Genomic DNA, 22,270 nt, shown 5'->3' with positions numbered 1-22,270 from the left:
CCGAATAGTTTGTAGCTTAATTTGTAACAGTGACAATAAAATTACTATTATTAATAACTTATAGAAACATTACGTACAATAGTCCACCTTCTCTCTCACTCTTCCTTACAGTCAGCGAGCAATGCAGTGCTCAGTTCTTGTCTATTTAAATGTCTCTGTCCTAATTTCAAAAGTCAAAATTTATTGAAAAGAAATGGACGTAATTATTTCCAAAATTCCCATGCTTTTATCTCTTAACTCAGAACGTGTAGCCACATTCGTCGAGTAAATGGTCTCAGCCATGCAATCGAAGCTTGGCTTTTAATTTAAGTTTTCTGGTATGCCACACTTCAGGTTTTGTTACAGGTTGTGCACTAGTTTAGCATCTTGTTACACTTTAAATCCTTTAAATGTCTTCGCTGGCAGCTACAGTATTTCATATGCAAAACCAAGTTTTATGATCTAAACACTGCTAGTGAAAAATATCTAATGACAGTCTCCTGAGGTTATATACATTACCACAATAACAATAAAAATTAGACAGATTAGGTTGCCGTGTAATGAACAGCTAGGAATTGCAACACAGTGTTCGCTCACGATCATGTGAGAAGTTAACAGTAACTGCAAGCATTCACTCAGATATTGAGGCTGTGTTCATTCAAGCATTCCTTGTGACTTGAGAATTTTGTACAAACAAGCATGTGACTTGTTTGTTACTCAAACTTCCACTGAAGATACTAAAAATAGTCACTAAAATATCAGAGTGATATGGAGACAGTAACGTTTCTCAAATGAATACATGAAACAAACAGAAATGCCATATCTCCATCATATTTTCTACATTGTTTTCCACCGTTTCAGCTTTGTCCAGCGCTTTTTGAATAGAGTCATCTGGAGGCACCCTCTTCTCCTGCAATAACCCAATAGCTGACTGGCCAGTTACAGTTACATGAAATTCCCATGTAATTTGGTGTCTCTCAGGGCTCTGTTAGTCTCTTTAGGCTTAGGCCCTCATCTGGTCTTGGTTCTCTATGTTCATTTGGTTCTGCTCTCTGACCTTTGCTTGCTTCTCCTTATCCAGCATGTAGTAGTTGTAAATGTTCATGATGAAGATAAACAGCCCACCAGTCACGATCACTGACCCACACATGAAGAAAAGGTATTTGTAGTCACCAAAGATGTCCACCAGTAAACCTGTGTGGAGAAGAGCAGAAGGGTGCAAAGAAGTTATCATTTTTCAAACCAAGTGACTGTCAGTTGTACCCATTTTATGCCACACTATGTCTAAACAAAAACACACTTGGAAAAGTTGTACACCATGACAAGCACAACACAATATGTCACTGAATAGTATCTTTATTCGGCCACTTTAGAAGTTTGAAGGTGAAGAGCAAGACCAAACTCTTGGCTTCTGTAAGTGTTCAAGGGATTGAGAGTGAGCACGGGCCAATTTGAGAAGAGCCATGTCGGAAATGACAGAGGGCCATTACACCCTTCCTGGCTCTCCCTGCATCTCTGGGAAGGCAATTTGGACGGCCGCAACCAAAACGAATCAGAAGAGAGGCCCATTCTCAGAGCCATAAATATCGAGCCAAAGTCTGCAGAAAAGTGACAAATGTAGTTTAGATCAGATTTAAGCCTCCAGGTTTTCCGAGTCTTAACGGGATCCCCATCCCCCCCTGCCTCCAGGCGTGGAGGATCTCTCTGTCTCAGCATGTATGACCGCCGGTCTGTCTGTCTGTCTGTCCATCTCACTATATTATTATCCTTCCTTTATACCATTTCAGATCCTATTATTATTATTAGTAGTAGTAGTAGTAATAGAAGAGTAATTCAGTAAAGGAAATATTTTGAGAAGGAATATGTTCTGTCTATAGTCATGAAAGTCATCAAAAAAATGTTTTTATTAGATTTTGGAAATGGTATATGTATACACACAAACAGCACACACAAACCCTATCATTGTTTTTCTTTATAAAAAAACAAAAAACCAATGATAATGTTTGTGTGTATGTTCTGCTTGTACTATAATAATAGGAGGGGTCACTTTGAATTTGGATCTCAGTGCAGTCTGGATCATCTGATTGATAGCACTCATCTCCTGCTTGTACGACAGTGACCATCACACTCATTAAGTCAGCCCTTGATTGGCTGTGCGGTAATTAAATCCATCTGGCATGGTCACCTCTTTGTTTTTTAATGTATTCAGAGCTTAATTATGGCCCAGGTACAGGATCTCAATGAGAGTTTGAACTGAGCGTCATTAAACACCCAAAGCAAAAGGCTAATTACACCCACTTACTTCACTTCCTCCTAATTGGATTGACCCGGAGGTTCAGGGGTGCAGTAACAAGCGGACTTGTTGGGGGAGACATTACGTTTGTGCCCTCTGGAGGAGAATGTTAGACGTGCAGGGGGGCACTTATATACCCTATTTAATGAGCGCCGACAGGGTCACACCAGACAAACTGGGGGGGCCTATACATTTTCACCTCATTAGAATTCATGTTGGAGGCAAAGGAAAAGTTTGTCAGTGGGCCGATATGTACAGCTGATAAAGTCATGCAACTACCGTACTGCACGCCCTCAGTGTATTTGTCTAGGACAGTTAACAGACATCTCTTGAAAGTTTATATATTGATTGGTGCACAAGCTGAATACCAAACTAGCAGAGCAATAACTGCAAAGCCATACTTAGCAGGCTCCTCTGACTTTTAGGACACATTTTGGAAGTGGTACTTTTCACAGTTTGTTAGACAACTTGTGACCAGCACAGTGAGAATGTTTCTTTGAGATTATTTCACAAGTAAGTAGCCACCTCAGCAGAAACCACACTCTGACAACAGCAATACCTCAAATCAAAGTGCTTTTGTTCTGTTGATGACAATTTGTCACTAAAAACAATTTTCTCCTTTTTCAGAGGCAGTTACTGTCATTAGATACCATGGTTCTGTTTTTACTGTACCAATAGAAGAGTGTTTTATGGTGGGAGTTTCCAAAAGTGCACTAATCTCAAAAATTGCAGGGAAGCTGAGAGGGTAAACAATATCTTTCCGATTACATGGTTATTTAGACCGTGAAGGTAGCTGTCCAACACTTCAATCTGAAGCCCTTTTAGAGAGAGAAGAATGCTGGAGATATACAGTAAGGGAGCGGATGAAAAAGGGCTTTTTCTTGTATTTGATTGGCTGGTTAGCAAAGAAGAGTTTAGCAGCTTGTCAGTTGATGCTGTGCAATAAAAGTACGTAAAAGGGTTGTAACCAATTATAAAAGTCTCTACTGACAACATGTTTTTAAAAAAAGGGACACTTACTTTATAAATTAATATTGTGTTAATGATTCATATGATCAAATGATGACAAAAGATTAAACCAGATACCCTAACCCAAGCCCTCTGGTGCATTCATATTTCAATATCCATGGTTCACGGTCAAAAACATCAAATGGTCTCATAGGGGTATTTTAAAAAAGAAGCACAGGGCTACAGCTCTGCATCTTAGTCTGTCCCTCAAAAATAGTTTGACTCAGACGATCATCACGATTGGGTCATGCAGCCAGAAGCCAGCTTTATTCATTACATCCAGCTTTGAGTTATGATCCATAATTTGTATTGAGGCCAAATCCTATAGTCTACTTTATACAAGCCTTAGAAATCATAGTTATTTATGATTACGTTTTTTGTGCACCCCATACCAGCCTTACTCACCAATGATAAACTTGCTCTGTCTTACAGTAATGACAACCTAGCAGGAAACTTAAGTCTTCTGCAACACAATGCACAGCCTGGGACTAAGACAGAGATAAACACGCAAGGAAAGAAAGAAGGTTGCTTTGCTGTAAGTCAGTGCTGCATTATTTACAAAGACTCTTGCATCAAACTGCCTATTTATTTCTACTGTAACAATACTGCTATTTATCCCAAATGTGTGTTTGTATATATGTGTACATCTTTGCCCTTCAGTTGGAAGGATCAGCATAAGGCAATCCAAAGTGAGCATAAATTAATACTCGTGTCTGTGACTGGCTTATTAGATTCAGCAATCCAGACAATTCAAAATTGAAGCGCTTTTCTCAGAGGTCCTGTTATTTCAGTGAGTCAGACATTCAGATTCTGATATGTTTGTTAATGGACAGTTTATGGTCGGTGTGCGCGGTTACCTGCAGTAGGTGGTCCCAGCAGCATGGGGAAGCACTCAATGACGGTGACCAGTCCAACAGCGCTGGGGAAGCGTTCATTTCCCATCAGGTCCATCAGACATTCGAATATCAGGGCGAAAACCATGCCGAAACCCACGCCAAAAAATACAGCATATGTCACCAGGAAGGCATAGCTCTTGATCAGTGGGCACAGTAAGTGGCATGTGCCGTTGAAAACCATGGCAAAGCCGAAGAAGTACTGGATTCTGGGCCTGATCCACTTGCTGCTGGCTATCAGGCCAGTGCCAGGCCGGACAAACATGTCGACAAAGCCCATAATAGAGAGCAGATAGGCTGCGGAGTACTCCTCTACGCCTTGGTTAATAGCATAGGCAGACAGGAACACAATGGGCGCATAGGCACCGAAGATGAACATAATGTTCCCAATGAGGTAGATGACAAAGCCTCTATCCTTGAAGAAGCTCAAATCCAAGAACTTTTTAGCATTGTTCATACAGTTTCTTTTTTGCTTGGTGGTGCTATTATTTGGCTGTTCCTCCACTTTCTCCTGTAGTGCACAAGTGGACGGCTTGCGAGGCGGAACGACAGGCCTCATCAAGGCCCCAGCAACACAACAGTTGAGCATCAGACCCCCGAGGATAAGGAGACTTCCTCTCCAGCCAAACTGGTGCAGTAAATATTGGTTGACAGGTGCCAGGATGCACAGAAACACTGGACTCCCAGCCATGGCTAGTCCGTTAGCTAAAGGACGCTTGTTCAGGAAATACTTGCTGATGATGGTGAGAGATGCATTGAGGTTTAAGGAGAGTCCACAGCCTGGAAGTAGACAGATAAAAAAAAAAATGCACAGTCAAAATTCTAATAGCCTTAGTAAGAAAACCTTCCTGAACCTAAACTCCGAAGGGTGCTCGCTAAATTATATCAAGACAGATTCAGCTTGGTGCTCATTAAGGTTCAATCTCATTTCACTTTTGCTGGCTAAAATCTCATTACAGACTGCTCAAATTATTTCAGGAATAATTTCTTCACTTAAATAGAAGTAAATTAGACAGCCTGGGTAATACATTCACTCGCTTGCCTTTTTACACCAAAATTCAATTTAATAGCACCTTATTTTGCATGAGGATGAAAAGCTACAGGTAGATGGTTGGGGTGCTTTATTCTCCCTTTCCAATGAAAATGTATTTGTCTTCTCAGGTTCCATGATAAAAGTTTTTTTGTGAATATCCAATAGTGGGTCTAAAAAGAGGATTTATAAATATGAAGACTTGAAAATGGAACGCCCCACTGTTTTTTCAACCTCATCTCCATGTGTTTACTGGTAGGGGTGATTATCAATGCATGGTATAAAGTCTGTCAGCCAACCAGAGCCCCAGGTGAGGCATGGCAAGACATGTGATCCAACCCCTCCCATGCAGGTGACCTAACCAACCCGTAGGACTCACTAATGTCGTGATAAGGACACAATCCCTCACCAGCTTCCCACCGGCGACGCTAGATGTACCGCCTGCTCGGATCTGAACCTTGGGTTTCTGCTGTAACAAAAAACAATGAAACTTACCTGATCTGAATACTTCCCTTCCTCTGAGATGAACCATATGGAAGCGCTCTATAAAAAGGGGTGCCCTATCCCTGCACACTGTCACTTTTGCACCTCACAGCTGAAAAGTTTTTCACTGTAATTTGTCTACCAACTTCTATAATGACAATTAGGCTGCCCCAGATTGTTCAAATCTTCCCTCAAAATGACAGTCCCCTCCTAAAAAAAATGAAAACAAAAAAAGATCCGGGCTAGGAGCTCTGTGTGTGTGTACACACACACACACACACACACACACACACACACACACATACATACACACACACACACACACACACACACACACACACACACACACACACACACACACACACACACACACACACACACACACACACACACACAGAGAGAGAGAGACACACATTTACATACACAGATACATTTATATATATATATACTTAAAGCCATTTACTGAGTTTGGGATGTTTTTCATCATTTTGCATATGTGTGTGTATCTCTGTATGCATGTGTGTAAGCATATGTCTGCTAAGTCCGTAGGTGCGTCAGGGCACAGGGGAGCAGAGCAGGGCACACACATGCCCCCCGGCACCACACATGGCCTAGCCACTTGCTGGGCCTATTAATCCTTCACAACAGTCCTTGGCAGGGTAATGAGCCTCGCAGGGTGGCGGGGAGCCCCCATGTGACGACCATGATCGGAGCCTACGGGAGGGCATAGAGGTCCACGGACGACCGTTCTCTCTGGGATCCGGGACGGGTCTGTCTTAATTACCGTCCTGGTCTTTGTCCCCTTGGTGCTCTAACTGCACCCCAGGAATGGGGCAGATGCCCTGGGTCCCTGACAATCAGCACGACAGCTTAAGTCAAGGGAAGCAGATCTGGCAACCCAGAGATTCTGAAAGGATATGAAACATTGCAAACTTTCCCTACCCCAAAGGCTCTAAACCAGGACTGATGGAAATTATAGAAACAGAAAATAGGTAAATGCGCTTGCATCCCCATAATGGCATTAGATGGCTCATTCACTTGATTGCACACAAATGGGTACCTTGTGTTACTTTGGGCTGTAATCAATGAAATATCTAGGCCAGTATGTCAGTAGTAAAATCTATCAACCTGGCTAAAACTTTCAGGCAGCAGTCTCACAAGGTATTTTGTTAAAAAATAAAAGATCCAAGTACTGTACCTCCTATGACGCCGATGCAAAGGTAGAGGTAGACGATGGAGTTCCCAAAAGAAGCGGTTACCATAGAGACTCCACACAACAGTCCACCCAGTATGACTATTGGTCGGCTTCCATAGCGATTAACCAACACACTGCTCACTGGTCCTGCAAAGGGGAGAAGGAACAAAAAGAGATAGACGGAGACAGCTGTTCAGAATTATTATGTTGCATCTCAGTACAAACAGGTAGTACTGAGTTATTAATTAACTTACCTACTGCTGGTGATGAAGGGTTCACACAGCAGCACCAGTTCTCCCTCTAGTTCTAAACCAAGGGCAAAAGGACATCACAACGGATGATGGAACACCTCCAAACTTTTCCATCCGCTGCGACGCAACTTGGCGACTCATTATACTCTCCCCATATAATGTAAAATGCCACACTCGATGATCAATCAGCAATTAAAAAGCCTTTTATATGCTGTCACTCTTCCCTTCATTCATAACCTTGCCTGAAAGAGTGACATTGCACCACCAGTCTTTTTGCAGCAAATCCTAATGAAAACCCTATTTTCTCTCCTTGCTATAAAGACCAATTGCTTCAATAAATATTTTTTTTTACCCAGTTCATATGGAAAAGTTGGGAGAGCATCAATCAAAATTATATGCTGCCATGATTATTGAATTCTTAAATGCAGCCGCTTTTCGAAGGAAGTGTTAGGAAGTGCTTCTGTGTGGATGATGATAATTGCAAACAGCCCAGTGAGTCATAAGAGGATTACATGTTTGGCAAACACCTACGGACTTCAAGAGCATGTTTATCCTGGCTGATGATTAATTTCTCAGCGCATGAGAAAACTGATTTATACATAGAGGGAAAGTATGTTGTCTTAAACTGAATCTGTGTGAACAAAAGTATCTTCATTTTCCCAAACAATATAGAAGCTTCTATACTGATATAAAATCAATGCATGTACTTTAAAAAAGGATCAAGCCAGCACATAGGCCAAGAACATTTAAAACTACATTAAACACAGTTTTGACCATCACAGAACATAAGATCTTAGATGCATTTCCCTATATCTTGAAGCTATTGCAGTGCAATACTATACAGTAGTACATACAGAGTCTGTTAGCAGGTCACACTGCCTATACCCTAATTCTGATGTTATCAGGCTACAGCGTAATCAACCAGTGTTATTCCACAAACAAACACACTACCAGGCCACAGGGCTGCAAATAAGGATTCTTATTATCAATTAATCTTCATTAGTCATTATTTTCTCAATGAATCATCTATAAAATGTAAAGAAAAAAAAAAAGAAAGAAAGTTAAACAGTCACGATTTCCTAAAGCGCAATTGATACGCATTAAATGTCTTGTTATGAGTGATTTACATAAAAATAAATACAAATATATTTAGTTTACTATAACAAAGTTAAAAGAAAAACAATAAATCCTCACAATTTAGAGTCTGGAACCAAAAGATAATTGAATTAGTGGATTCATCCTTTAAAAATTGACTAAATGTTTAAGCTTCACAGTATAGAGAGGACTGAGAGGAGGCACATTCACTTGTTCAGCAGTTTACTTCTTTCTGAACAGCTGCCAACTGGCTGGGAGATCTCTGAGTAAAAGACTTGCAGACTGAGCTCCATCCAAATTGAGAATTTAAATTAGCCTTTAAAAATGCCTGTGTGTGTGCGCTTATCATTAACTCTACACCAACAACACATTGATTATTATATGCATAAACAGATATATTGATTATTATATGCATAAACAGATATAGGTACGAGTGCAAATCAATCACCACGAGTCACAATGTTTATCATCTTTCTTGCTTCAAGCTGAGCCGTTTAGAACTGTCCTCAACAACTGTGCCTGCTGTTTCCTCTTTAACTACAGTACATGAAATAAAAAATATCCATCCTGCTGTTTATATAGTAAACCAGGTGCCTCTGGGGGTCAAAGATGGATCATCTCTCTCACTGTAGCCATGTCACAACAGGGCATCTCCCGCACTACCACCATTTCTACTTCCATTATAACTTTATCATTCGGGCTCTGTGAGTCAGAGGTTCTCCGAAAATGCTGTCATGTCTCTCCCATGGGGAACTGGTGTCAGACCCAAGTGTGCTGAACCTTCCTCTGATATATTCCCCCTGTCTTTCTCCTCCACTGGGTGACATTGCTGAAGCCTTGCCAAGGACAATATGATAAAGCCCTGTGACTGAGCCACAGTGGAGGGGAATATTTCACCAGTTCGGCCTCTCAGAGTAGAGCGCAGGTGAGTCTCACACCCTGTTTCCTGTAACCTTGAAAGCGAGCCTCCACAAGACTTTTATTTGGTCATATTTTGTGTCATCTAATGGGTTTTCCAAAGTTCTCAAATCCACTGTGGAAAAGATATTTCAAATTTAGCAATTTGTTTAGCCTTTTGTGAAAGCAGTGATGTGCCCACACCAGTAGTCCTTTGCATTTTGTTTTGGTAGATTAAAGATGTAAAGGTCTACTGCCTCATTCATGGCCAATGATAATTTTCACTGTTGCTAATCTACCATTGCTACTTTGTGGTTAAAAAAAAAAGAAATGGGTTCGGACTAGAACCATGACAGGCAAGATGTACTGTGGATCCAGCAACTTAGTTCTAAGGTTGTGTAATGTCAACTACAAAATTTGTGAGGTAGGCAGAAGGAAAACGCCAATCCCATTACAAAGCAATCTACCAGGAATGTGTGTTTGCAGGTATTTGACTGGCCAACGCAGCACCTTGCTACAAGTCATTGCATTGAGTAACAGCAAAAGTTGAGCCAGGTACATTTTTGCTGAATAAGCCGTCTGCGCTGGAATCTGCATGGTGCATCAATAAATGAATCCCATTCAAATGAATAAAGAGGCTGCATTTTGTTGTTTGTCTAGACACAGACGCAAGGGGTCGCAAGATTATCTGGTCACAAGATCTTTAAAAAGGGTGGTAAAGAGGACTGCAAAAACATGTACACAACACAAAATCATTTCCTGACTTTTACCAAATCTTTTATCTCGTCTTTTAAAAACAGTTAAGAGTTCCACCTGTTAATAAGAAACTATTACATTAAACATCCCGGAAGGAGAAACATTACTATTTGGTTCATCTACTCACAGCTCATAGACTTGTTCAACCTTAAACAAGGGCTTGTAAGTATTCGCAGGCATTGCTTGTCTAAGAAGCCGTTGAGAACCACTTGGTAAGAAGTAGTGCCTGGATGGTGACAACTGTTGTCTAGTCTGAGTCCTATTACAGGCCAGAGTGTAGATTCAAATATTACAAAGCCAATGAAGATGCGAGTGGAAGAAAGGAAAAGCTTATTCTGGCATCCAACCACAATTTCTCTCAGCAATACTCGAAGATGTAGGATCCTTTTACAACAAAAACAAACTTACATACATTCGGTATGAACCTCTATGATGAACAGGAATAGCAAAACTACGAATAAATTACTCAAAGTAAACGGTGTCCTGGGCGCAACAGCCCGTTTCTGTAGGCCTAATGTTGAACTAAAATGGAAACCAAAAATATATTAGCAGTATTATAAAAGATCTGTACTCTCTCTCTATATGAACCTCCGCGCGGGTGAATGCACATTGGTAGATCCTCGCTCATCTACTGAATTAAATGGCGATCCCTAACTGTCCTGCATTATTAAAGCTATATACACTATAGTAATCTGGTTATGGGTAATCAATACACTGAATCACTCCCTATTACTCTCCTCGCAGTTCTTATGTGTTAGCTTTGTGTTGTTGACTGTGTAGTTGCTGTGGCTGCTTTGACATAGCTGGATGTTTCCTAATGCGTGATGTTGCACACTGATAAAACTATGTTCAGTTTTCTAAATCTGCTCTTCTGATTAGCAGAATATGATTTTAGAGGCCAAATATTGCCATAATGTGTTTGTTCAGATGAAGCCTGAGAAATGTGTAAACAATAAAAAAAATGATTCAACTATAAACAGGTTTTGTCTTTAACCTTTTGGGGTAGTCTCTATAGTAATCATTTTACAAATTATGTGAATTTGCATAGTTTTACGTCAAAAACCTTCAAAACCTGCGGGTTAGTTATTTAATAACAATCAAAAAACAAATGACCCAATCAATCAAATCAAATTAAAGCAAGAACATGAATGTCGTTCAGCATTTAGTCGGACGTCATTATAGACCGACTGGCTTTCAGCACAACCAACTCTGACTGACTTCCAGCATTACTGACTGTGTCAGTGTAGATAGATTGAAGTCAGGTGATCAACACATGCCAACAGTGTGCCTCTTATTAGGTAGCCTAATTCTATTTTAGTGGCTGCAGTAACTCATGTGAAGTCAATTTATCAATTATATATACATCTTATCTAAATAAATATACAGCACAACTGCTGTTTTCTTAGTACAGAAGACAGACAACGTTATTTTTGTTTTTTAATTTGCAATAAAACTGGAATTTACTTGTCTATTTTAGGCCAGGATGCCAATTAATAAGCAATAATACACAACAATGATTTCACAAATGTAGTCTACATACTGACACGGTGATTAGAAAAAAAATAGTACAGTCCCCAATATGCCTGAATGACAATGTAGCCCTAACTGTATTTGAATTATGTGTATGCTTGAGGTCTAACAAGCAATTAAATGCATGTCTTCCCTCATAAAACATTTCAACATCTTTTGTGGTCTATGCGGCCGAAAAGTAAAAAAAAAAAAAAAAAAAAAAAAGACTTCCTAATGTCTCTTCCTAGACCTCGATCAAAAACGTCATGTGGTCAAATGAATCCGATGCACTAACACTAAGCTATGTAATAATGATTCAATAACAGATGTTATGGACATGGATCTGCCGGGGTGAAACTTCAATGTTCAGAAGACGGACTACAAAACTCAAATTATACGCTTACATGTCATTTCATGTAGGCTAACAGTTCTTGTGAAGGAATTTTTACTTATTGTATGTTAAACTTCCCTCATGTAGGTTAAAGGTAACTTAAGACAGGGCTTCACAGGTCAGATCAACTGTCTGTCTCTCTTCGCCTGCCTCCCTCCAAGCGCCTGATCAGCTGGCGTCTGGTTGGAGACGCTGGATAAGAGAGACTGTACCGAGGCTATGTTGTTGCTAGGACAGCAAAGGTAGATGTATTTCCTTGTTTAGATCTTATATCCAATAGAATCCTCACACATGCCAGGCTGAGTTAGAAATAACCCTATTTGGATATAGCGGAACTTAGCTGGTCTGGGGAAGGTTAAATACTGTGCTCAATGACAACATCTTCAGAATTGGGTAGCAGTACGCTGTGATTCCGTGTTGCGTTTCCCTATTCTCCTCGATCGAGCGTCAATAAATGTTACTGCTTAAGGCATCTGGGTCTGCTGAAACTTCTTCGGTCTCGAGGAGACTAGTTCTAAGATTTCCATCACAGTTCTGTCGGTTAAATGCTGTTGTATCTGTAGTTTGTGAAGGAGAGATATAGCAGGTCGTTCCTGCTGCTGTCAATAGACATCCCTTACCAATACTGACAATTCACTCATGTGCAATATCACTTAAACTGTTCAATACAAATACTTCCTATGTGCAATTATCTGAATACAAATAAAATGAATTAAATGTTTGTCATTGTCCACTCATATTTATCAGCATGAATCCCAGTTAGCATATGTCTGTATGGAAATAAGTGTTAAATCTATGCAAGATAGCCATATCATTTGTTTTCATGAACAGTTGAGTGGTGTGTTGCTTTAAATGTTGGTGCTGCGAAATTTTTGTGGGACAGCATTATCGCCTTTCCTTTGGTAAAAGATTGCGCAGTGCACTCCACGCTAAAGGAGTTTGGAAAAGAAGCATTGAAGCACCTTTTCTTAGCTTTTAGAGAATTCAAGGAGAAGAAGAAGCCTTTGGTGGCACATTGCTGAATATCCAAGCATATTACCGCCACCTGTTGATCAGTGGAATAGTGTGGCAGGAAGCTCAACAGGGAGTTACCTGCCATTTTCTAATAGTATAAAGTAACTGATGTGTGAATGATTTGGTGCTTATTTGGTCAAAGGGGATGCTACAGATAACAGTGATTATTTTTCCATTTTGGCATATCAATGTATCAGATAAGGATTGGCCCAACTCACCGCCTGCATACATGGCAGCTAGCATGATGGAGGAGATCCATGCTATTTCACTGTAGCTGGCCCCTAAATGTTCTTGGATCTCTTTGAAGAAAATGGAGAGGACTTTGGGAGTAGAGTACGCAAATCCAATAGAAATGTGGGCCCCGACCACCACCATCCAACCCCATCCACCATCCAGGGGTTTGTAGCCCAACTCATTAGCTGGGGCAGGGGACATGATCCTGTTAAAACAGAGGGAAACATAGGTGGCATTTTATTATTAATACTACAAACCATGTGTTGAAAATGAGATGACTTAGTGGGTAGTTTTAAAAAAAAATAAAAAAAACTATTTTTGTATTCTGTATAATGCTAAATATATTTGTTTTGTTATGAATGTACCATCTGTGAACCTCATGTCAGCAAACGAATCTCCAAATTTCAAAATAAGAGACTAAATATATAACCTACAAATGAATTGCCACGTATTCTAAAACATGGATTAACATATGACAAGTAAATCAAGGTGATGCTGTGAAAGGCTTGTTTACATTTACGTTATGCTTGTAAACACAAGGCTTTAACTGACCTTTTAATATTTATATATTTAATATTTATATATGTTTTTTTAATAATAATGATCCGATGAGAAACACTAAATGCTGGATGGGAATAAACCTGCATTTCAAATGGTCATGAATTACTCAGTTTAAAAAAATAAATAATTTTTTTTTTAAAAAAGTTTAGCGTTGTTGAGCCTCTAAAGGCGAATACAGAGGCAACACGTGACAGCATGCCTACATAATTAAGCTCAAAAAGCTGAGAAACGAGTAACGTGTCTTATAAACACGGTAAGTCCGGCAGATAGCATCAGTAGTTATGTCATGTATTTGACTCCATTCACAGATACAACTACAACAAAGAACTCCAGCAAGAAACACTTAGTGACTGAGTCCTAACTAGCTTTTCGTGCACAAACACGTGTGTTGAAGCCAAACCAGAAACAAACGTCCTCAGTGAAAGAAAGGCTGGTGGTTCTCTTTACTTCCTTCCATTGTGAGTCATCACAACGTGTCTGCTATGTTAAACCTGTAACTTCCACAGCGTTAAAGACAGAAAAGCTCACAAGTGTATCGTAGTTGTTGAGTTTTGAGTACTTTACCTTTCATTGAGCGCCTCCGTAGCTCGTTCCACTCACAAAGATTTCGCCTGCTGCTTTATTTGACGTCTGGTCACGTGTCACACAGACAAATGAGTGTCATGGGGGGGTTTTCAGTTTGACTGGTTTCAGTTACATTACATTACAGTCATTTAGCAGAGGCTTTTATCCAAAGCGACTTACAGGAAGTGTATTCAACATAGGTATTCAAGAGAACTACTAGTCACCAGAAGTCATAAGTGCATCTCATTATACATTGCACATTGCACTGTGCAATAATGGTTAAAAAAGTTAAAAGTAGTTGAAATAGTTGTTTTTTTTCTTTGTCTGTAAATATAGTATTTCAGTTATTGTTGTTTTTATTTTTTTTTATTGCTTATTTATAATACTTGTTTTATTTTATTTTTATTTTTAGCTTGTCTTCTTCTGCTATGTCTCTTGTGTGCACTTTACTCTGCGCTGTTGTAAGTCTGCAAATTTCCCCGCTGCGGGACTAATAAAGGATTATCTTATCTTATCTTATCTCCTTTCTTAAACAAGCATCTAAAAGCATAAACCAGAGCAAAAGTATAGTGCAGAGGCAAATTACTATGAATACAATAATTGCAACAGACTAATACGAATATAATAAGTGCTACAAACTACTACGAATAGGATAAGTGCAGTAAACAATTCAATAACAAATTCAATAAGTGCAACAACTAATACGAGTGCAATAAGTGCTACGAGGAAGGCTCAGGGTAGAGCTTCATGAGTAGTTTCAGTGTCATTAGTACAGGAGCTCCTCTGCATCTCGTTCAACCTAACCTCAAAGGTCACGAGTCCACGAGATGACACGGTTACAACATCCCACGTAACACAGAGGGATGACTTGTTTTCACCCTTGCATGGAACACAAATATTAGCATACTTGTAAAGAAAATTATAAGAGTTTCAAAAAAACACAAAAAAAAAAACACATTTCACTTTTAATAGTTTTATTTTCAAATTATGTGCAATGTGAATTTCACAGTTGAGCTCAACCACCACTAATAACCCGAAACCCAAAACAGACAAAAAAAAAAAAAAACAGCGAAAGAAAAGCATGAACACAATGGAATAGCACCCATAAGTGATACATGTAAATGACCGGGATGAGCTGTGCATTGCAGCCCAAGGCCTCTATTTACTGAACATAGAAAGCAGTTTGTAGCTTGTTGTATTACATGACTGGTGTTTGAAAAGTGACACAAATATTAAGTTACTTGATCTGTAATGCTTAGCTGTGGTGAGATGTTACAAAGAAATACTATTGTACTACTGATGGGGGTGATGGGGGGAATCAAAATGTATCACTTGTGCGGGTAATCATTGTTTTTCTCAACAAAGCAGGATTAACTCTACCATAACTAAATAGGCAATTACATAAAGAATGAAAAAACAAAACAGCCACTGTAGAGAACAAAAAAGAAAATCACATCTATTTTTTTTTTCAAGTTATATAAGAAACTGAAGAGAAGTTTAAAAAAACTGTGCAAGTACAGCAAACCTATAGTACAGTATATTACACATAACAAAAACATTTAAATACAGTACTGTGTATCAGTAGAAATCCTGAGTTCTCCGTTCCTGGTTCTCAAATGGCCGTCTGTAGACATGTGGATGTAGCTCCTTCTCTCACACTTGATGAAGGGCTTTTTTGAGGGCATTGTTCAAGCCGGGCCAATAAAACATGAGCTCCAAGTCAACAGTGGATCTTCTCTTGGAGAAGTTACATCATATCCTCAAGTTCTTAATGAATGTGACCCTTCTGGTATTGATTCCCATGTAAATCTCGTAGATGATTGCTATGTGGTTACTAAAACCTTTTTTTTTTTTTCGTAATAGAGGGGTACTCTTTAAGATAAAATACAAGAGAAATGTGTAGTGCAAAGATGACACAGGAACCTGCGTGAGGAAATTGACGGCACTGAAAATGTCACACTTTCACAGGGAACGCCACTCAGTGGTGGTATTAATTCTTCTATACAAGATTGTCAAAAAAAAAAAAGCAGCACCAACAATTTGTGTCCTCTGTGGGATGGCGTGTAAAGACGGACCAATGGCTGTTCGATGAATTAGCACACTACCCAAGACCCCCTCACTTGTTCATAGAGTCTGCTTGTTCAGGAGGGTGCTTCGTAGAGTTTGCAGTTAAGGACTGCTGAAGTGGAGAGTGATTCAGTGCAACGCTGAGTAAGACTTTTTCCAGATATTCTTCATCAAAAAGGAGCAGTTTTTTTTGGATCTGACACCCCTTTTCAAGCCACAGGCACATTGGCATCCCAAATGATCTGCACTAAATTACACATCACTTCAAGCCTGCACTCATGCAACAGCCACACAATCATTGGAACTATCGTGATTTTCACTAGCGAGACAAGCACACAAAACAATTAATGCACTTTTACTAAGGTAATATAACGTAATGTAGCCTGATCACAGTTCCAGGACTTATTGCTACTACAAAATTATTTTCAATGTTCAGATCAACAATAACAAGACCTCAAATGCTTTTTTGGCATTCAAGAGGAAGGCTCTTTCAACCTTTTTCAAATGATTATAATCCGATGTCAAAAACAACCTCAACAGAGCTCAATGCTTAACTGAGCTTTTCACACAGTTGCTTAATCAAGACTATGGCCTGAAATGTCCCTTTTCTCCTAATCAAACATATCTGAAGATTCTGAGGTAAGCCTGTTAGTTGGTCTGAACTTTCCACTTAGTGTTGCCACAAATTTGACTCCGTCCGTATTTCTCCAATGTGGAGAGTGAGTATTCTAACATTTCACTTAAGTTGTCTTCGCATGTGACACAAAATGGATGCCAACTCAAAAAGTGGGAGGTGTGAGCCCCCATGCAACTGGAATCTCAAACAAAACTTAAAAATAGCTTGAAAGCCACACATAGTGTATTGTTTGACACACTGACGCATGTGAAGGAAGAGGGAGCCTAAAAAATATCGTACAAGCTTCAAAAACACTAAAGTAATGTAAATCACAAGCACACTTCAAATTAAAACTTGTCTATAAAATAAGCTGAAGAGACTTGAGAACAGAAGAAGAAAAAAAACAAAACACAAACGCACACAAACCTCAGAGCCAGCAACCAACTAATGAGCTATGGTACTCATCTTACCCGTATTAATATATAGTTATTTATATATATATATATATATATATATATATATGTATATATATATATTTATAAAGATTTTCACTTTATGCTGACACGTAGCATCCATCTCAAGAGGGCACTTTTATCTTGCAAATACCCTCATTTGCATGCTTATCATTTGTAAAAATCCCTAACTATATGTATCTAAAACAAACAATGGAACAACATGGCTCAACGACAAGCAAAAAATAGGATAATTGCACTTATGATTCATTGTACGGTTTTGTTAAACAAGCATCAGTGTGTGTAGTTGGTGCTGTCTGGGAAAAAAAATACTGCAATCTTTAAAAAGCACCCCATTTTGATCGTGTTTATCCAAAGTTTGAACGACTTAAGACTTAACCAAAAATGGTCCTTGTGGTGCAAACCCAAGGTAACACCAGGCACAAGGCAGGCAGGACCACACAACTCCCTCTGCCTCACAGGTTGGGTTCACAAAACCAGCTACCTCAAAGCACTTTCTGTAGACACTGTGGGTAAAGTTTAGCCACCACACATTCAAAATGGCGACCCAAATCCCAGAGGCGGTCAGGTGTCTCATAGACCTTGGTCCATACGTCTGCCTCATCGTCGTACTGGTAAAGGGAGTTCTTGCGGCTGGTGCGAAACACGTGCTCCTCCACCATGACCTGTGTGGCTCGTACAAACAGGTGTAGCTTGCCTTGCAGCAGCATGGCCTTTATATAGGGGCTTGTGGCTTGGTCAAAGGGCAGATCTCTATTGCGGCTCCATGAGTTCTTCTCCATGTCGTAAACCTCTACAGTGAATGTGCGCTGGTGGTTCCTGCAGATGCCGGCAATGTAGTAGATGCAGTTCTTATGCAAGGCAGCCAGACCCTGACTACGAGGGACACTCATCGGGGCAAGATGACTCCAATAATCCTTACGTGGATCAAAGCAGAAGAAATATTCACCTGCAGAAAACAAAAAGAAATGTAGTTTAGAGCTGTGGTCAACTGCTTTAACAAACTTTGTCATGTATGTTTGTCCTATAAATGTCAAATATTGTACGCATTTTCCAAATACATTGAATGAATGAGAAATAAGACATCATCACAAACTCTTCAGTCCACTGTAGAGTTCACGTAGTTTCACATAAGCAGCATTAACTGACCTTGGAGGACATAGATGCGGTCCTTGTACTCCACAGCACTATGAAACTCCATGGCCGCTGGCATAGGACTGACTGCTGTCCAACAGTTGTCCCTGGCATCATAGCACTCTACTGACTTTAAGGCGTTTCGCCCATCACCTTCATATACTCTGCCTCCTAGTGCATAGAGCTTCCCACAGCAGTGCACAAGCCTGCAGCCTATCCTTGCTCTTAGCAGGGGTGCACGTGGAAGCCATCGGTTGCCGGCATGTTCGTACTGCCAGAAGTCGCTCTCTGCCCGATGGTCTATGGACACTTCACTGTTGCTCGGTCTGTAACCTCCAGCAATGAAGATGTCATTCTCTGAGGACACCAGGATACCGACCTCCCGGAGATCGTTGGGTGGTTTGCAGAGCTTAAACACCCTTCCTGTGGCTGTGTCAAGGCAAGGCACCGTCTGTTTCTTCCCTGAGTGTTTGTGAGCGGCGTCAAAGCAGATGACCATCTCAGATGCCGTCATACCCAGGCGCTGGGGGCAACCATTGGTGCCAGTGAGGCGGGCTTTGGCCTCAGCAGGGTCCTTAGACAGGGAAAGGGCACAAGCGAAGGGGGCAGGTATCCGACTGAAGAAGGCTTCATCCAGCAAGGGTAGACGGATGCATTGGGAAAAAACCTCAGCTAGGTGGATCTCACGGCCAGACAGATCATGCTCCAGCCAGCGGACAATGCTCTCATAGACATGCTCTTCTTTCTCCACGTTGAGGTCATCATTGTTCAAAATGCTGACCAACTGCTCCTTGGTCATCTGGAGGAACTCTTGCTCCCATGACACACACAAGAACTACCACAAACACATAAAATATTTCATTCTTTAGCAACCAAACACACAGCCCTGTTACAAAGATAATAAAACAATTCCTTTGAAAAAAAAAGAAAAATAATGAAAAGTGGAACATGGTAGCAGCAGAAATAAAGATGAAGTCACAATGCAAATAACTGTTAAGAAACCAATCCTGTGCTTATGTTTAACTTACCTTCTTGCGGATGTAGTCCTGTGAGCGTTCCCTCAGCTCCTGATGTCCATAGGCATCAGCAAACATGTAGACCCCAATACAGTTCTGGGGGTCAAGTCTGCTGATCATGAACTGGGCACACTGGTCCTGCAAGGCAGGAATCTGAAAAATGCTGGCTGCAGTGAACAGGGCCTGGACATTGGACTCAGAAAGCATGACCCTGGATGTGTAGGCATAGTCTAGGACGAGGTGCATGGATTCAGATTCCACCCCAACGATTCTGACCTCACTCTGGCTGCTCTCTGTAAGGCCACTGGTGAACATGGACCTGGTGGTGATGGTCGAGAAAACACAAGTACTTTAACTATATGAATCAATTCTCAGGCAACAACTATATTATGGTTTAAACATGCTAAAACTTGACAAAAAAGTTTGAGCTTAACATTACATCATTTATCAGTTCATCCGTAGCCAAGCTGACTCTAGAACCAAGAAATGATTATCGTCCACTAAATTATCAAAATACAAACATTTGTAAACATCAAACATTTCCCACCTAAAATACGGGCTGATTGCTGCAAGGACATTTCGGTGACATGAGAAAGTCTTGCCATGGTCCACTTCTACAACGATGTCTGTGAGCTGTGCTTCATCATACAAGGCTTTGAGCTGCTGAAGGACGTTACAGGCATGAACGGCATCTACCCCGTTGTAGTTGTTGCTTGGAGGTGTCCCATTTTGTACTTGTAACAGCTTCCCTACCTCTGAAAAACACAACACAAAGAGAGAGAAAAACATCACCACAGTGCATTTAGAAAGTGTGTGGCTACCACACAAAATACTGAAAGACTTGACCAGTAAACCTGTACTTAAAAAAAAAATAATAGTTTTTTTTTTTTTTAAAGTGATTTCATACAGGCTCTTAAAATTTTAACTGGTAAACAGTCATTCCTGTTAGCATGTTCAGACCCTTTATTCAAACACCTTTATATAGTTATGCAGTCAAGTAAAAACAGAAACATTAACATAGATTGGTGACGACACCTGTACTGTGTCATAAATTTAACAGAACAAAAGATGAGTTTGAGTTGACGCAGGTGTTGAAAATGCTGAAAATGTTGATCCTAATAAACCATGCTAAAAGAAAAACAAAATGCTTGTCAAAATGTTCACTTAAATGAATACCGCAAAGGTTACTGGGAGTGTGTTTTCAACTGAGAAAGGAATCTGGTCTCAAAATAAATCACAAAATCAATGTTTATTTAGGTGATTACGATTTACAGTGTGTATGAGCCAAGAGTATATTTGGTATATAGACGACTGTGGCAAGTACAAACACATCTCATTCCCTCGACTCGTTCGTTCTACATCTTGATGTTTATAACTTTAAATCAAAGTTGTTCATGTGCTCACTGACCGACTGATCCCACGGATAACACACGGGCCTATCTATACACTCGCGGATTCAGTCCCCCTATAGTAACGTTAGTGTCTGCAAAGTAAACACGTTTCTTACCACGCGTGTTTTGGCAACTTATACAAGTGCTCGCCAAACGTCATGCCTTTAATATATCGTCTTATGTTATCAGCTGCTAAGAGCAAAAACTTTTCCAACAAATACCTCGTGTTGTACGACGCTAACTCATTGACAGGACAAAGGCTTGCGATGAGTGTAGAGAAAACTACTGTCTCGCCAGGTGGTAGCTAGCTGGCTAATACTGCCCATTGACCGGTGCCTGCAGTGTCGTTGTGGGTGGCTAACTGGACTGAAGGACAACTGGATGAACACAAACAATGTTGTAGTTTATGGTGGTCCGTCTGAATGACAAACAGCAACGCGTACCGCAACGTTAGCTAGTTGACAAGCAAGCGTAACTTTTAGCAGACAGCTAGGCACCAAGCTAACATTAGCCAGCTTTCTTTGACACAACATTGCGAGATTTAAAGGGCGAGAAAAGCTCAAATGTTTCCAGTCCTCCCGTCTCAACCTTAGAGAAACACAACATCATTTATCGCCCCGTCTACAGCACTGCTAGTGGAAACGGTCACTACCACCACACTTGTCTAACCTTTGTCTCTTGTCATAAACTAGTGTTTACACAATCAGCTGTGGGTAGCAAGCAAGCTATCCGGCCGAAAGTTAGCCAGACAGCTAGCATTAGCCGCACAGCGAGGCTAACGATAAGCAACACTTTTGAGGAGTCGCTCAGAGCCTGACCTCTTTTAACGAGAATGCAACATGTCACGGATATGTCTATCAGTCTATAACAGTATACTCCACGGACATATAAACACACAAATTGTAACTTAAGAAGGCGTTATTTCATTCTGATTACTATACAAAACAATGAAGATTTTTTTGCTAACCTCCACTGGCAGCCATTCTCTCCAGTCTATCTCGGGGCAGACCGAGAAACGTCAGTGAGGGCACAGCGGGGCCCCGGAAACAAGGAACGACCAATCAGAAGAGGCGGCAGGATCTGGCAGCCAATCATATTCCTTTACTCTGGAATAGGGAAAGAAGTTGATAGTCGTATGGGCAAATGATTCACCGCAAAGGAATAACAGACTGCACTCAATGTAACGTTAATAAACCAAAAAACGTCAAAGCAGCCAATTCAAACAGGTGTACAAAACAGAGTAGTCCAAAGCAGAGAGGAAGCACTCTGAGACCTGAGCTGTCTGATATAACAAACATGTTGGAGCATTAAGGATAATTGTTACTCCATGTGTCCCTCTAAATGCTTTGTCACAGAGACAAGAAGTTAAATCAAGTGGTTTAAACAACAGCGAGTATTTTTAAAACGATAGAGCCAGCAA

At 40.4% G+C, this 22,270-nt stretch overlaps 2 protein-coding genes across 5 annotated transcripts; both read right to left on the bottom strand.

Moving 5' to 3' along the window:
• Window positions 1-957: 957 nt before the first annotated feature.
• LOC129105576 (monocarboxylate transporter 2-like) lies at window positions 958-14,230 on the bottom strand. Of its 2 annotated transcripts, none has more exons than XM_054616670.1 (5): window positions 14,154-14,230; window positions 13,013-13,233; window positions 6,885-7,028; window positions 4,138-4,953; window positions 958-1,173 (listed from the first exon to the last, which is right to left on the bottom strand). In XM_054616670.1, the coding sequence occupies exons 2-5, from the start codon at window positions 13,227-13,229 to the stop codon at window positions 983-985; spliced, it is 1,368 nt and encodes a 455-aa protein (XP_054472645.1). In that variant the 5' UTR covers window positions 13,230-13,233; window positions 14,154-14,230; the 3' UTR covers window positions 958-982. The 2 variants fall into 2 exon arrangements, with proteins under 2 accessions (XP_054472645.1, XP_054472646.1); XM_054616671.1 differs by lacking the exon at window positions 14,154-14,230 and adding an exon at window positions 13,990-14,039.
• A 947-nt stretch (window positions 14,231-15,177) lies between these two features.
• On the bottom strand, window positions 15,178-21,864 carry kbtbd8 (kelch repeat and BTB (POZ) domain containing 8). Of its 3 annotated transcripts, none has more exons than XM_054616876.1 (5): window positions 21,818-21,864; window positions 20,007-20,214; window positions 19,472-19,778; window positions 18,459-19,278; window positions 15,178-18,258 (listed from the first exon to the last, which is right to left on the bottom strand). In XM_054616876.1, the coding sequence occupies exons 1-5, from the start codon at window positions 21,831-21,833 to the stop codon at window positions 17,795-17,797; spliced, it is 1,815 nt and encodes a 604-aa protein (XP_054472851.1). In that variant the 5' UTR covers window positions 21,834-21,864; the 3' UTR covers window positions 15,178-17,794. The 3 variants fall into 3 exon arrangements, with proteins under 3 accessions (XP_054472851.1, XP_054472852.1, XP_054472850.1); XM_054616877.1 differs by lacking the exon at window positions 21,818-21,864 and adding an exon at window positions 21,520-21,577; XM_054616875.1 differs by lacking the exon at window positions 21,818-21,864 and having other exon boundaries at window positions 20,007-20,248.
• Between the last annotated feature and the right edge of the window lie 406 nt (window positions 21,865-22,270).

This window comes from Anoplopoma fimbria, chromosome 17, assembly GCF_027596085.1.
Source record: "Anoplopoma fimbria isolate UVic2021 breed Golden Eagle Sablefish chromosome 17, Afim_UVic_2022, whole genome shotgun sequence".
NCBI classification, from domain to species: Eukaryota; Metazoa; Chordata; class Actinopteri; order Perciformes; family Anoplopomatidae; genus Anoplopoma; species Anoplopoma fimbria.
This window is presented reverse-complemented; position numbering and strand designations above follow the sequence as displayed.